Source organism: Cynoglossus semilaevis, chromosome 11 (assembly GCF_000523025.1).
Source record: "Cynoglossus semilaevis isolate Cse_v1.0 chromosome 11, Cse_v1.0, whole genome shotgun sequence".
Classification (NCBI taxonomy): Eukaryota; Metazoa; Chordata; class Actinopteri; order Pleuronectiformes; family Cynoglossidae; genus Cynoglossus; species Cynoglossus semilaevis.
In genome coordinates, this window is record NC_024317.1 from 16,638,071 (window position 1) to 16,652,743 (window position 14,673).

The following is a 14,673-nucleotide window of genomic DNA, read 5'->3' on the forward strand; positions in this document are numbered from 1 at the left end:
CAGATTTTGATCAACAAACTTGGAGGTTTTTTAAAATAATTTTGTCCAGTCATAACACAGTGGCACTGGTTTATTTCATTGAGTAAATTGGACTTCAGAAAAAATTAAGTCAGGTCAGAAACACTTACCCAAGGGTATGGAAGCTCATCTTTCATCAGGGCTGTAGACTGAGTGACCACTGAAAAGCAAGTCTATATTAGTTCTTTTTTAGTGACATCCAAATACAGAAATTATGAATTTAGAGAGAAGTGTAAAGAAAAGTATTTAAATATGCATCTCAAAGTTTAGCCTTATAGGGTTGGTTTAGAGATTACTGTGCAGCTGGACAGAGGCTTGTGGAGCATATGGTTTTCCAAAACTTCAGCAAGCTGCTGTCCTCAACAATATTATTTTAGTTTACAGTCCCTCACAATCAGCTTGTCAACATTAGACATAGTGTCACGCCTCAGTGAGGCTGGTCAGACCCAACCTCTGACCCAATGTTGAAGCCTCCACAAACATATGCTGGGCATTGAGATGGCATTTTCGTTTTGCTGTGTGGAATTGTTGACAAATATATGCTGGACATTGAGATGGTATTTTCGTTTTGCTGTGTGGAATTGTTGGATATACAGTGTTGTGCGGTTAAAATGTGATAGTTGTTCTTGATAAATCATATGTCTTCACAAACAACATGATGAATGCACTATTCATAGGTCAACCATTTGTGTATTTGTTACAGCCCTACGTTTGACAACCAATATCGCAGAATTTTAAATAAAGCTAGATATCTTACGGAGGAAGATTTTGAAAACGATTTTATTGTCAGTATCAAATATGTCTCAAGAGAAAAGGACATTACATTGCTTTCTTTGTTTTCCTGTCACGCATATTCACTTTCAGCACACATGGTTGTATTGCTGAAATGCCTTTTGGAGTCAGCCTCCAGTCGACAGGAAGAACTTTGTATCTGTAATAACCCTGGGAAGATTACTGGTATATATTTGCTGTACAAGTAATAAATATTGTGACATTAAAAAGCAGTTATTTTGGAACACTTGACAATTACGTGTGTATTTTGGTAAACCTAAAAACTGCAGCAACTGAGTACTCTTCAAATGGTATTTAAAGAGACATGACTTTAAATATGACTTTTGCCATTCGTTTTGTTTTATTTTTAAACAATACCATTTTCCACAATAGATAATCTCAAATCCACTTTAGTCACTTTGTACTAGACATAAACTCTTCCTGTAGCATGAAACAAAAAAATATATATCGCTAGCTGTCTTAATGTAGATACAAGCAGTGGTTTTGCAATGTAGCCAGTTTCCCTAAGCAAAATGTGAAAGTAGAAAATAAAAATACAGGACGTATCAGTTTATATGGGCATTTGAAATTACATGGTAGTATCTCTGTAATTTTCCCAGTACAGGTTCTTCAGTGCCCAAGAAGCCCAGTGCCTGCAGACAAAAAAACAAACAAACAAACAAAGAAAAAACATACAAGGTGAAAAATACATTTGACCAACTTTAAACAACAACAACCAATTGAATTGACCAAGTTTAACTAACAACTTAAAAAATACAAAAGGACATTTTTGCTCAAATGGTTGAACTAGTACAGCACTTTTTTCTAGCAAATACACTCAAACCAAGTTAATTGTGAGTGATGTGACTTTTGGTACTATTATTTCACATGTGGCAGTGCCAAAGTGCTAGTGCAAAATCAGTCTGATCAAATTTAGCTTCTCTGTCATCTCAAATGCCAGTCTGAAATTTAGCTTCTCTGTCATCTCAAATGTATCCAGTAAGGCCAGTCATTTACTACTAGATCATTTACTACCTGATTAAAAAACAGGGCTCACCTTTGAATCCCTCCTCTGGCATTCTCACTGTAAAGGAGAAAAACAGTTCTATTTAGAAACAATAGTGTAATTACATCTATTTTTTCCAATAATTAAAGCAAATATATGACCCACAGGAAATTTTTATACCGTCATATACATCATCCATTGCAGCATAATCTGTGATTGGCTCGTCTGCCTGTAAAGAATAAAAAAAAAGAAAAACATTCACATTACCAGCATACTGTCAGAAGATAAGATATGGTATGATATGTACTGCCCGATTGTAAAATTCTGATACTGGTAACAAAAAAACCAAAACAAAACAAAACAAAACACACACTTTGGCTGCTCTTTCACTAATTATAGTTCATCCAGGCTCTGTTGTTTGAGGTGGTTTTATGTTTAATGCATGACCTTTTCTTCTTCACTGACACACACACACACACACACACACACACACACACACACACACAGAAAAATGAAACCTAGACTCAGGTATGGGAGATCAGTGAGAAAGGAAACAAAGAACAAACCTTCAAACAAATGACACTCTCTGGAACTATGCCCAAACTGCCCAGTGTAGCCGAGTCATCTGTGAGACCTTTTCCATCAATAGAAAGGTTTTGGTCAAATGGAGCCACGGAGAAGGCGTGCATAATCTAAGGGAAGACAGTAATGTCAGTTCTCCTTATGCAGGTAACTCATTTGTTGATCGTTGTATTCAGAAATGTTTGTCCCTCACCTGTATCTTCAGCTCCTTCAGTGTCTGATTGGCTGAAACAATGAGGGCTTTCTCTCCTCGGAGTTTTCTGTGTCGGGTGCTTCTCCTGATCCCCCCTTTTTTGGCCAAGTTGGTCACAGACACAGGAGAAGCTGGTGCTGCTGTGCCGTCACACAGCTTTAGTCTTTTTGCACCATCCTGGGACTGAAAAATGGATTTACAATTCGTGAAGAAGACCTCTGTGGTGACTCTGACTTGGTAGGTAGGCAGAAGTTCAAGGTTGCAGCTGCTGGTTTAATTCAACTTTACACTCTACTGTCAGGTAGATATATATGTCAAATCTAGGTCAAACACTTTGGCATCCTGGTTTTGCAGCCTTGACTAAAGTGGTCTTTGTACCCCTTCATCCACAGGGAAACATTTTCATATTACTGTGACCTCTGTGCTGACTAAACAGACCTGTGGAGTTCTGTCATGTTTATTGAGTTAATAATTAATGGATTGTTGTTCATGTATTGTAATAAACCTCACTTGTCCATTGGAGAAAAAACTATCAGACATAAAGATAAGACAAAGCAGCAGTTCTGCACTCACAAAAGCATAACTGCCTCCTGTGCAGGGGTCACCAACTGTACTTGTAGGTGGGCCAGAATTCTTCCAGACAGACACCTAGGGTGCCAGCCTGTTAAAAGTAAAAATTATGTTTTTGTATAGAATTATCATTTGATGTTCATTTTAGAATCCAGTTGCCGGCCGGATTGAATTGGTTTAGTGGGCTGGAATCTGCCTGCAGGCCACCAGTTGATGATCACTGCTCCAGTGTGTCTCTGGTGATGAAGCAGCTCCACCTATAACTGCTGTACACAGGGGCTTTCAGGTGTAGCGTATTTGATATTGATACAGTTTTACCGTACTCTGAAGCCCTTCAACTCCTACTTTTACTCATTTTAAACTTTTAGTCCAGGTGAAGTGGTTCTCATTTTGGCCAAGTTTTTTAAAGGTTCCAAGCAGCTTAGCAAAGCCTGCATGATAATCATACCTGGCTGAAGTCTGGGTCCTTCTCTCCTTCCACCTTAGGTTGTTCTTCTCTCTCCTCCTCTGCCTCAGAGCTACTAGCGTTTATCTCAGTAGCCACTTTTTTTACCTTGGTGCAAAAAACAAAAACTACATTTAAAGAATGCACAACACCAACAACTGAAAATATGTGTACTCAAAAAACTCCTCAGCCTTCAATTTTGAATTGCCATGAAACCTCCATCTTTTCATACCATCTCATCCTCTATGACTTTGCGGATGTAGACCGTGGCCTGTGTGTACTCTCTGAGATCCCTCTGCTGCTGGAAGAGAAAGCTCTCTCTGCACTCCCAACACAGATCTAAACAAATCAAAATATGTAATTACAGCACAACACCAATCAATTCAGCTGTTTACCACTCTAAGGCCTAAATAAATAGGCCAGAATTGTATTTGCAGTCTTACCAGGCTGGGTAGTATACTGAGTTGTGATACCAGGTGATTTGGTATCTTTCAAGCAGTGGATGGAAATGGCCTGATCCACAATGAACAGTCTGTTAATCACCTCCCACTCAGAAGGCCAGAGCAGAGCTATCCTGGGTGAGTATTTAAAGTGAGAAATCAATATGCTGTTGAACATTCTTCAAATGTTGATTCATTGTATCATCAATACAATGTCTTTCTAGAAAAGTTTGTTGCATTTTGGAAATTGTTCCAATTCTATGATCAAAACTTATCATTTTGTTTATCACTCACTGTTTTGCATCACCACTGATCAGGGACTCGTAGGTGAACATGAAACCCCCATGTGGGCAGAGCAGCAGGGTGTTACCCACGTTAGAAACTGGAGATGATTTTGTGGGCCTCCTAAAAAACAGGAACCAGGAGGAAAAATATTACTTGCTGAATTCACACTTGGTTGAATGTGTCCATTTTACTGACAAACACAACTTACCTAATGAATTTTCTCCACTCTTCCACAAAAAATACAGGCACAATGTACAGTACATCAGTGTCCTGGGGTGATATGCCAGAAAAACAGTTACATCACAGCCTCGCCTGTATAGTGGTGTTTTTATCTTTAATATGAGTGGCTCCTGTCTTGTCAGAGTTCAGGTAAGTGTATTTCCTTTTTTTTATTCTTAAGACACTTGGATTTATACATTTTGCCCAATACAGAGATGTGTGTCAAGTTCCAAACATTAACCATAACATGTCGATTGGTAGACTGTTCCTGTCATGTTTCCTATTGGTTTATAAAAGTTATGTGCTGTGCAGTTGTAAGCTTAGCAACTAGGTTATCAATTAAGATTTAACAAAGCATAACACGAAGCATGAATTAGTAATATATCTCAACTAGAATTATCATAACCTGAGACAATTATTAAACACAAGTTTATCAATTTAATGCTAAGAATTTACTAATGTAAATAGGTCTCATGACTTGAGCAGACAACAGTTTGGTTTTGTGACTGTGTCTCTACCTGTGGCCACTTAGTGAGGGTTGGCCGGTTCTTCTCATGGAAGAGGTTGAGCAGCTGGTTCTTCTGGTGCAGGGCCATCATCTTACTCACTGCTTCATTGTCCTTTTCCTCCTGTTCTAATGTCTGCATAGAAAACATTGCATCAGTTTATTTTATAACTATTCATGGGCTTTCTCTTATAACAATCAAGAATGGCGACTGTTGTTGTTTGTTGCTAGAAAAAGTCTACTTGGCCACCCTTAAAACAGACCATAGTTGGTCTGGTGCAGAGTCAAATAAAAAATCAATGTTACGTCGTACTGTAGCAATAAAAAAATCAATGTTACGTCGTACTGTAGGAACAGAACTAAGTTGAGGACCCCAGTATATAAAATGCTTAAATGAAGTCTCTTGTTTTTCTTAGTTGGATCGATGAGTATTGAGGACCTAGTCTCTAGTCTGTCAGGAAGGAAAGTACATAGTCTCTAGTCTGTCAGGAAGGAAAGTTCTCTAGTCTGTCAGGAAGAAAAGTCATTTACTTTCATGTAGGAAATACAGCAAAGGTTCATTCACTTTCATGTAGGAAATACAGCAAAGGTCTTACTAGGCACTCCTGGCAAGGCTGCTGGTTTCCACTGAATTCTGGGGCTTTGGGGAAGTATTCTCTTAGCTTTTTCCAAACCTCAGATGACACCAGTTTCCGTTCAGTCTCCATGATACTGAGACCTCCTACAACAGAAACAAACCATTATTACACTTCTCAACACAACCACTGCAGTGTTGTAGATTTTTAGATTCTAAAATGGGAAAAGTACCATGAGTACAGACGATATCTTCATTGAAAGCCTTCATCTCTTCTTCCCTGCCCTCTGACAGCTCGGACGCAAAATCTACAATCAGACAATTTAACAAGGTGAAAAAATACAACTCGTACCGAACCAAACATCTGTTCAACTAGGACATTAGAATAGTTTAATTAAACCCTCATTGTTTATGTCCTCCTACACGTCACTTGTGTATTTTAATTACTATTAAAAGATAAATATAAACACACTTCATTTTTTGTCTGTGAGCACAAGTCATTTTAACATCACTGTAATCCAACCAACACAGACCACAGGTTTGATGCAGACCATTACTGTACAACTGTATAACAATCCCCAGCAGGGGTAAATTCGGTGTGACTTTGACAGTGACAACAACCTACCAGTGCTGTTGTCCGTGTGCAGTTCCTGCTCACTGTTGAGACCATTGCTGTGCTTGGTTTCTTGTTCATCTTCTTTCAGCTGTTCAAAAGCCAGTTGCCTCCAGCTACGCAGAGATGCTTTGCTAACCCAGTAACCGTCACCACTTAAACAAATGGAAGAGTTTTTATTAATATTATTTTAATTTACATTTATCCTCCTAATGACTAATCATAACTATTTTGTTTTGTAAATAGTGATTTGTTTTTACTTGAAGATCAGTTTGGACAGATGTTTGACCTTTGAGACAAAGGGTCAAGTCATCAGTGCAAAATTGTATTCTCATAAAACATAATTATGAAACATACATTGCTTTAGTTATTTATTTATCAGCCAGTGTTAGTGCATTTAACACTATAAATTCATGCATATGCAGGTTTTTCTTAAATATATTTTAAGCTTGAGGTTTTTGTGTCCATCTTTGATCCATGATTATTTCCTTCTGGTTGTGCAAATCAACCCATTATTTGAAAAATGATATGGAATTATTGAGATAAGATTGAACTATTATAACACAACACGGACACAGAAAACAAAGACAACCAAACAAAATAAGGTGACTATATGACCTAAAATCTTTATATGACACTAATTCTGACAGTAGATACCTGAAATTACGTTTGAGGAGGTTGAAGACTTCTTTGTAGTCATCGTTGAGCTGTTTTTTCAGTCGCAACACACGACAGCGCTGGCTTACACACTTGCTACACAGAGAGGAGTCTAAATAAACGCACAAAGGTGAAATAGTAAAAACACAGCATTGAACCTTTAAAAACAGAGGGCTTTATATGTACAACAACAAAAAAAAACGTGATTATTGTCATGTGATTCTTCATCTGTGATTTGACTACTTGAATTTTTCCTTATGCTGCAAAACCCTCCGATCTGTCGATGTGTTTGTACATTGTTTTGGTTTCATTATTGCTCGATAGGAACAATATATATATAACAAAGGAAAGGGCACATTTCTGGATGTATGATATTATTAATATCCTATTAAAGACTGTGTATAGAGACTAGTCTTGTTCCTGTAAAAATCAGGGAGATTAAAAACAAAAACACATGGCACTCCCTTATCTATTAAAAAACAGAAATGGAAAAACACAACACAGTTCACTACGTAGATAAGATGTTTCAGAGAGGACGTGATACTCGATAGGACACAAGGCTTAAAAAAAAAACAAAAATCCAAAATGGCATTCCAGCATAAGATAAATAAGTGGTAACACTTACTGCTCAGTCTTGGCCCCCCACCATAACGCTCATATAGCTGCTGTGCAGCTTGGAGGGAGACCCTCTTTGAATCCCCCACCTTGTCTGGGTGCAGTTTGCCGTGAGAACACAAGAGGAGTGTGTTATCAATTTCTTTTGTGGCAGTGGAGTCATCTAGCCACTTCTTGAGCCATTCCAGTGGGATGAACTCATACAGCTCACCTGAGGAAAAAAAAAATCATCTTTTAGTGAAATGACAGCTTTGACTATAAAGTGTCTATATGTTAGGGGTGGGTTTTTCTAATCACTGTTGTTTGACAGTTGTTTAGGTGTAAAACCAATGTGAAGCCATAACCTTAAAGATACATCACAATAACATATCAATATATCCTATCATAACAGCAGCCAAAGTCATTTGTGACACTGTTACTCATCACATGGATTATTCCATCATCACACTTTTCTTACCTGAAGTCATTTTTCTACTGAATCCAAGGTCACAGCAAACATTTCAGTTAAAAGTTCATTATTTTTGTATAAATCTGTGAATAATGTTACAAAGTGTTATTACTGACCATCTTTTGTGGGTAAAAGCTTGTAGAGTTTCTTCACCTCCTCATGCTTGGCCTTGCCTTTGTTGACACTCTGTTGTCTCATGTCTGCCATTTCGTTGCACCATTCTTCAAATTTGTGGTTGTCTTGGTCGACCAGCTTCTGAAGAAAGGCTGGCAGGGCAGATTTGTTTAAAAAAAATGCATCAGAAATGACAGCCAGATCAACTGCATGAGTTCACCACTGAGACAGGGGGAGCCATTTCAGTAAGATACAGGTAAAAGAAAAATTCTGTCATAGGAATGAAATGTAGTAAAGGTAAAAATTCTGTCATAGGAATGAAATGTAGAATGTGTGGAAGTACATACATTATATTACATTATATATAATACACACAGTCCCATTGGTCCAATAAAATAGACTGGGAATTATTTCAATACATTTCCCACCTGGTAACTTTATATTATTCTTTGAGGGATCCAAATTCTGCTCCTCCTGGATCTTGTACACCAGCATGTAGGCATTTCTGGAGCAGTGGTAGCCTTTATTACACTTTGGCTTTCGTGTTGGAGACTTCACCGGCTCAGCTACGAGAAGAAAAGAAAAAAAACACAGAAGAGGAAAACAAACTTATTTAGAGCCTATTCTTTTGCATGAAACCTTAGGTCAAAGTTTGACAACTTATGGCTTGTGACCCACATGCAGCTCTTCAATCCCTTTGCTGTGTATATATCCTGCATCTACACTTATTGGGCAAGTGAGTATTTTGACCATTTCATCATTTTTAGGCACATTTCCCAACTCTAGGCTGTACAAACTTGAGTGCTTATTGGATTTAAGCATATCAGGTGGTGGCTAGTTCTGTTTGTATGGGGCTGGACTGATGGTCAGTAATCTTGTGCAGAAGTTAGGGTTGGTACACAGTTGACAGTCTCATTTGACAACTGTTAGGATTCATTCAGTCCATCGTTGGAGAGACAGGCAGAGCAGTGCTCTTTCAGATAAAACTTACCAATGTCCTCCTCAATTCCAAGCTGCAGTTTCTTTCCTTCCATCTTCTCAATTTCTTCATCATTGAACTTGTACCAGTCACCTGTGCACGCATCCTTTACATGGGCAATGTAATGGCCTGAATAAGCACTGATGCCCCGATGGATGAGCACCGCACTTAATTCATAAACACACTGTTGACCTGGGGAAACAAGCAGGAACATTAACATGGACACTGGCAGATCAGGCAGGTCGTGACCCTGCTGTCACATGAACACCAACATCAAAATACAGTATATGTGCTTCATGTATGTCAGCACGTGTCCACATCTATTACAATTATCGTATGATGTCACATGATTAATACCTTGTTTTTCTTCAACAAAACTTCCCATGTCGAGCTGCTCTGGAAAACAGATGAAGGTGTTCAACTTCTTCTTGTGTCCTGTTTGTCTAAAAACAAAAAAAGAGTGCAGCTTACTAAATGTTTAGTTTAGTACACAAACACTATTCATGTTTTGAAATAGTTCAGAAATATGAATGGGAACCAGATCAGGTCTATAAAAAGGTCTCCAGCTCTAAACATTTTAAAATTTAAAAAAGAGTTTTGTGAATGGCAAACTAGATCTATAAAAAGGTCTCCAGCTCCCTTAAAATTATAGATAAGATCTAAACATTTTAAAATTTTAAAAAGAGTTTTGTGAATGGCAAACTAGAACAAAAATACAATAATAATTATTTTATTCTTAAATGTGCAGTTATGACAATTCAGAGACTTTCTCAAAATAATTCTGAGGGCTTTTGAGATGAATTCTAGACTAGATTCTAGAGAGAATTTCTGAATTATTTTCATTTTGAGTAAAGGAATGGAATGTTTTTTTTTTTCAACAATTACACTAAAAAACTTGCAAAAAGTCCAAACACTGTTGCTGAGGGTTTCATTAGAAAGGACATTAGGCCTAGAACCTGTGCCAGTGACGTACTAAAGACTTGTGTGTCGAGTGATGTAAGCCTTATTTGCCTTCTCCCTCAAATAAATTCATGTTTCTTTGCAGACACTCCTGTTTAAGCAAAGAACACCAGTCCTGTCACAATGTCACTGCTCTATAGACGAGGCTCAAAACAAAGTCAACTGAACAGAGCTGTTGTCGTTATCTGTTCACTGGATTGGTCTCCGCCTGTTGACCTTGAACACAACATTCCATCACAGGTCGACTTCTTAGATCTGTCGCCTCTTGACAGATCCTGACAGCTGACAGCCAGAGAACCGCTGTTAAATATGACCATGTTCATGAATAAACACCAAACCAACAAAAGAAGTGTATAATATCTGACCTATCAAAGACAAAGCGCATGAGTTGCAGGTTGAGAGTTGGAGGAAGGCTGTGCAGTTTGATCCTTCGAGTGGCACTCTGTTTGCTCAGGCAGTTCTCACAGTAGTAGCGGTTGTCTCCATCAAGTTTTTCCTCCTTTGATTGAGACAGAGACAAAAATAATTTAAATACCTAAAATGAACACTCAGTTGATATTGTATATGTTGACTCATTTGGCTACAAGGAACACGTTATATAAAAACTGTTGAAATAGCAGTTGAATAGTATCCAAACTCTGTCGATGTTTCCATTTACCCCACAGTTTATATTACACTAAAATACACATTCTACCAAGATTTCCTGACTGAATAATTGTACCTTCAGAAACTCTGTCACACACTCAGTGAGGTTTTTGTGACCTTGGATATTTAGCTCCAGCTCATAGAATCTGGATGGCCGAGCAGACGACCGTCCACAATGGTTACAGCTTAAAAAAAAAAGAAAAAGAAAAAAAAGATTAGCAATGCAACAATTTAATATATATAATCTGTCTTCTATGGCTGGTAATGAAAAACTGTGTAATAAAGTTATAAAAAGATTTTTAAAAAAGCAAATGTCTATATCAACAAGTGATGAATGGAACTAAACATTACTGAAAAATTTAATAATTAAAATAAATCACTGAAAACTAACTTTCTGAAATTCTGAGGACAGGAAACACTTTCTTACTAGCCTACAAACATGTCACAGGTTTAAAAGTTGAAAGGTCTTACACAGTAACATAAGAGAACTGGCCACAGAACTGCCGCTGAATAACATTCTGCATGTTGGGGTTCTTTTGCTTAGACAGTGTGACTTCCAATAATGACAAGAAGAGTTTTGAAAACTCCTGGGCATCCTGGTGAAGAAAAGTTAGAATTCAGTTGTCTGTAGACAAAGTCTCCACTACTTAACAGAAGAGTTACGAATGATAGGGTTGTAAATATGAATACAATTTTACAGCGAATAATAACAGAAACTGGCTGTGGTATTGAACTGACACTAAATTACAACACTTATTTGTATTTAAAGCTTTAAAATGTTTTAATGATGTGTAAAGGGATCCACCTGCTGCTGCCTGGTATCCAGACCCAGTGCCTTCACTAGCCCAGAAGGATCAATGTACTTTCTGTTGCTGTTCTGAAGAAGTGCAAAGAGATACTGCAGATGTTCACAGATCGACTCGGGCTCATAATCTGAAAGAGACACAGATTTTCAGTCTAAGAGAAAAAGAATTAGCACAGCTTTACAGTAAGAAAAGAATCACATTTTATAACACAATACATTAAGTACATCCATACTTTTATTTTCAAACAATAATGCTAAATAACCTTAATGAAAATACAATCAACGTCCTCCTAACAATAGATCGTCGTCAGAAAATATGTTTATATATTATACTGACTCCACTTGGATATACTTTATACTTGGATATACTTTTCTACATTATTGCTGATGATGATTTTAAAAAAAGTATATGTAAATAAAATGAAGGGAAATACTTGATTAACTCTTGTGGGATATTTGTTATTTTGGTTAATGATGTTGAAGTACCTGCTGATTATTCGATACTTTTAAAAGAATGTCATATTGACAATCCTACATTAGCAGAACAATATATACAAGACGAAAAGTCTAAAGAAACAGCTGTTTCAAACAGGGTGAACTGAGAGAGCAATAAAAAATGAAGGAGCATATTTTGTGTTATGCGCAATACCAGACTCAACGTTATGTTCCTGTGCTCGCGAAGGAAGTGTGTCCTTCGTAACTCCAGGTTGTGGAACCACACTTGCAGGAATGTGTTAACGTAACAGGTTGCACCCAGGTTGGTCAGGCCAACAAATGTGTTCTAAAGGGGTGAAAGGCAAAGCAGGAATAAATTAAAATATAACATTATAATTAGACTTTTTTTGTGTTAAAATTTCTTTTTATGTTTTAATCATTTGGATAAAGATTTAACAGAGAAGAGGATAAATACAATGGTAACAACAATTTGTACTCTCAACTTTTGTGGCTTAATAACAGTTGTTAACTTGTTTATTCCCCAAATAATAGATTTTAAGCACATGGTTTAAACAAAATGTTATTCTATTTCAGTGTATTTTCATCTAGTAATTTTATTGTAATATATGGCTTTCCTATCTTGTCTTACTGTTTCACAGGACAAAAATATCTAGATATAATATAGATTTTTGTCCTATGTCAAACCACAAAAGAGTAAAAAAGTGCATTAAGGTAAACCAATTCAGATGCTGTAAAACTGGAACATATTATCACTAGGATGCAGTGAGACATGCAACCACAGTTGAGGGCCCTGTTGTTTAATTTGTTTTTTTCTGTGGTCTTTACACATTGTATCAGCATAGGTTTTAAACATTATCAGCCTTTCTCCAGAAAACATATAGTCATGTTAAAAAACAACAACAAATTAACACAAGTGACAATACAATCTGTCAAGGTGACAACCCAAGACATGACATACCTTGTCTCTGCGCTCTGAGTTTGGGTCATCAATATTGTGGAAAGCATTTTCATCTATGTCTCCCAGCCATGCCTGCTCACCAATTCCTACCAGACAGTTGGGATTTCCTTTGCAGTTCCTCCTACAGAAAACAGTCATGGGAAACCATTCTGTCAGGCAAAAAACCTAGAGAATAATGTTTAGATATGTTGAAACCAAAGGCTGTGAAATACTTATGTGTATGCATCTTTTGTTATTATTTTTCCTCTGGAAGACAGTCATACATATTTGTTGAGAACCATGTCTGTAGTTTCCTGCTACAATTTTAGCATAGCTTAAAGCTAGTTAGCTACATTAATGATGACCATTTCATATTAAGTCAGCTGCGTGGCTTTACAGATTACAGTGTCAAGCCTATTGTTTAGGGCAGCACATCGGTCGTTTACCGCAAATAAATATTTCTGAAAAGATGGTCTAGACGCAAGTGTAAAAACAAATGTTACTGGGGCATGATAGAGAAGAATGACATTCAGAAACTTATTTTTGTACCTGCAGGCTCCCATCATGCAGGCTGGGAGATTTACTCGGTATGCTAGCTCGACATGCTCCTGTCCGATTTCTTCTGGTCTCACCGTTTCCACCCAACGCCAAGCCACTTTCTCCAACTGTAATCGCGGTGCCATATTCATATGATGCAGCTTTCAGCACACAGTCGCATATAAACATGTGGAAAAATGTCCACGGTTAGTGAAACAAACCATGGCAGGGATGCTTACATAGCAGACAGACAAAATCGTAAGACGTAGCTTGCTTCTTACGAAGCATCATACAGGCAGGGGCTACTTAATCTTACCACATTCTATAATTCAAATGCCTGTTTGTTAATACAATTTAAAAAACAATCCTCTCCGTTCACGTACAAACAACATACAGTGCAATAAACTACAACAGATTATATTAGCACGATAGCGAAGGAGTTACAGGCTACTTTGTGCTAACATTAGCTACCAGTCTAGCAAAATACGTGGCTAAAATGTAGCAAACCCCGGCGTTAAACAGGTAATTTAGTCAATACTGCTTAAACCTGAACAAACAAGAAGCATTTTTGAGGTAATTGATATCCAACCTTTCAGACGTGGCGCTGCTTCACCAGAATATATTTATAATATTACATTTGTTCACGAATTGTTTATATTAAGCATACTCGCGGTAGTATGTAAACGTCTCTGCTTTGGCTCAATACGACGTCATGCGTGACATAACGTGACCGGGGGATGGACCATGGGCGGACAAACGTGCGATAAAAACAATGTATCTCACAATATTTTCTCATGAACGTGTGCGGAGACATGAATTAGTGCACCTTGTTTTTCTGCACTGTAATATATTGGATATATTCCGTTTACAAACATACGTTCTATACACGTTATAAATCAACTGTTGTTATTAAGCCAACCCCTTACCAGAAAGTAGAGTCTGCTGCACCGTCCAAGAAATTGGGTTTTTATTTACACCCTGAGCCGATTTCCCCCCTAGAAAGTCGTCCTTTACAATCATAACAACGTGACTTCTTCCTCGACCTGTTTATTTACGAACAATAATCTTCCAAAACCCCTAATTTAAAATGTTTTTTCTCTCTATGTAAATAACACTGCTCAAAAGAAGTCGAAATGCATTTTCTTTCTGTTTAAAAATTGATAATGACAAATGTATTTTTAGAAAATTAGCAGGAAATAAAATGTAGTGAAATAAATGTGAATAAAATATATAAACAGAAAATATGAATTGTATCGTGTCACTGTGGACTTTGAAAAAGCATGATAGGCCATACTGGAG

The 14,673-nt window shown here is 37.3% G+C and overlaps 1 protein-coding gene across 1 annotated transcript; it reads right to left on the bottom strand.

The window, feature by feature from the left end:
- Positions 1-780: 780 nt before the first annotated feature.
- Positions 781-14,119, bottom strand: usp48 (ubiquitin specific peptidase 48). The gene is given in 29 exon segments (XM_017036902.2): positions 781-1,442; positions 1,847-1,873; positions 1,976-2,024; positions 2,362-2,487; positions 2,571-2,753; positions 3,589-3,693; positions 3,818-3,924; positions 4,029-4,159; positions 4,320-4,430; positions 4,519-4,580; positions 5,048-5,170; positions 5,631-5,755; positions 5,842-5,916; positions 6,234-6,376; positions 6,879-6,990; positions 7,504-7,704; positions 8,058-8,207; positions 8,484-8,621; positions 9,047-9,226; positions 9,392-9,477; positions 10,360-10,493; positions 10,716-10,824; positions 11,111-11,235; positions 11,445-11,572; positions 12,094-12,126; positions 12,129-12,225; positions 12,859-12,979; positions 13,387-13,535; positions 13,964-14,119. Coding segments are annotated over 28 exon segments (3,144 nt in total). The 5' UTR covers positions 13,527-13,535; positions 13,964-14,119; the 3' UTR covers positions 781-1,419.
- Positions 14,120-14,673: the final 554 nt, after the last annotated feature.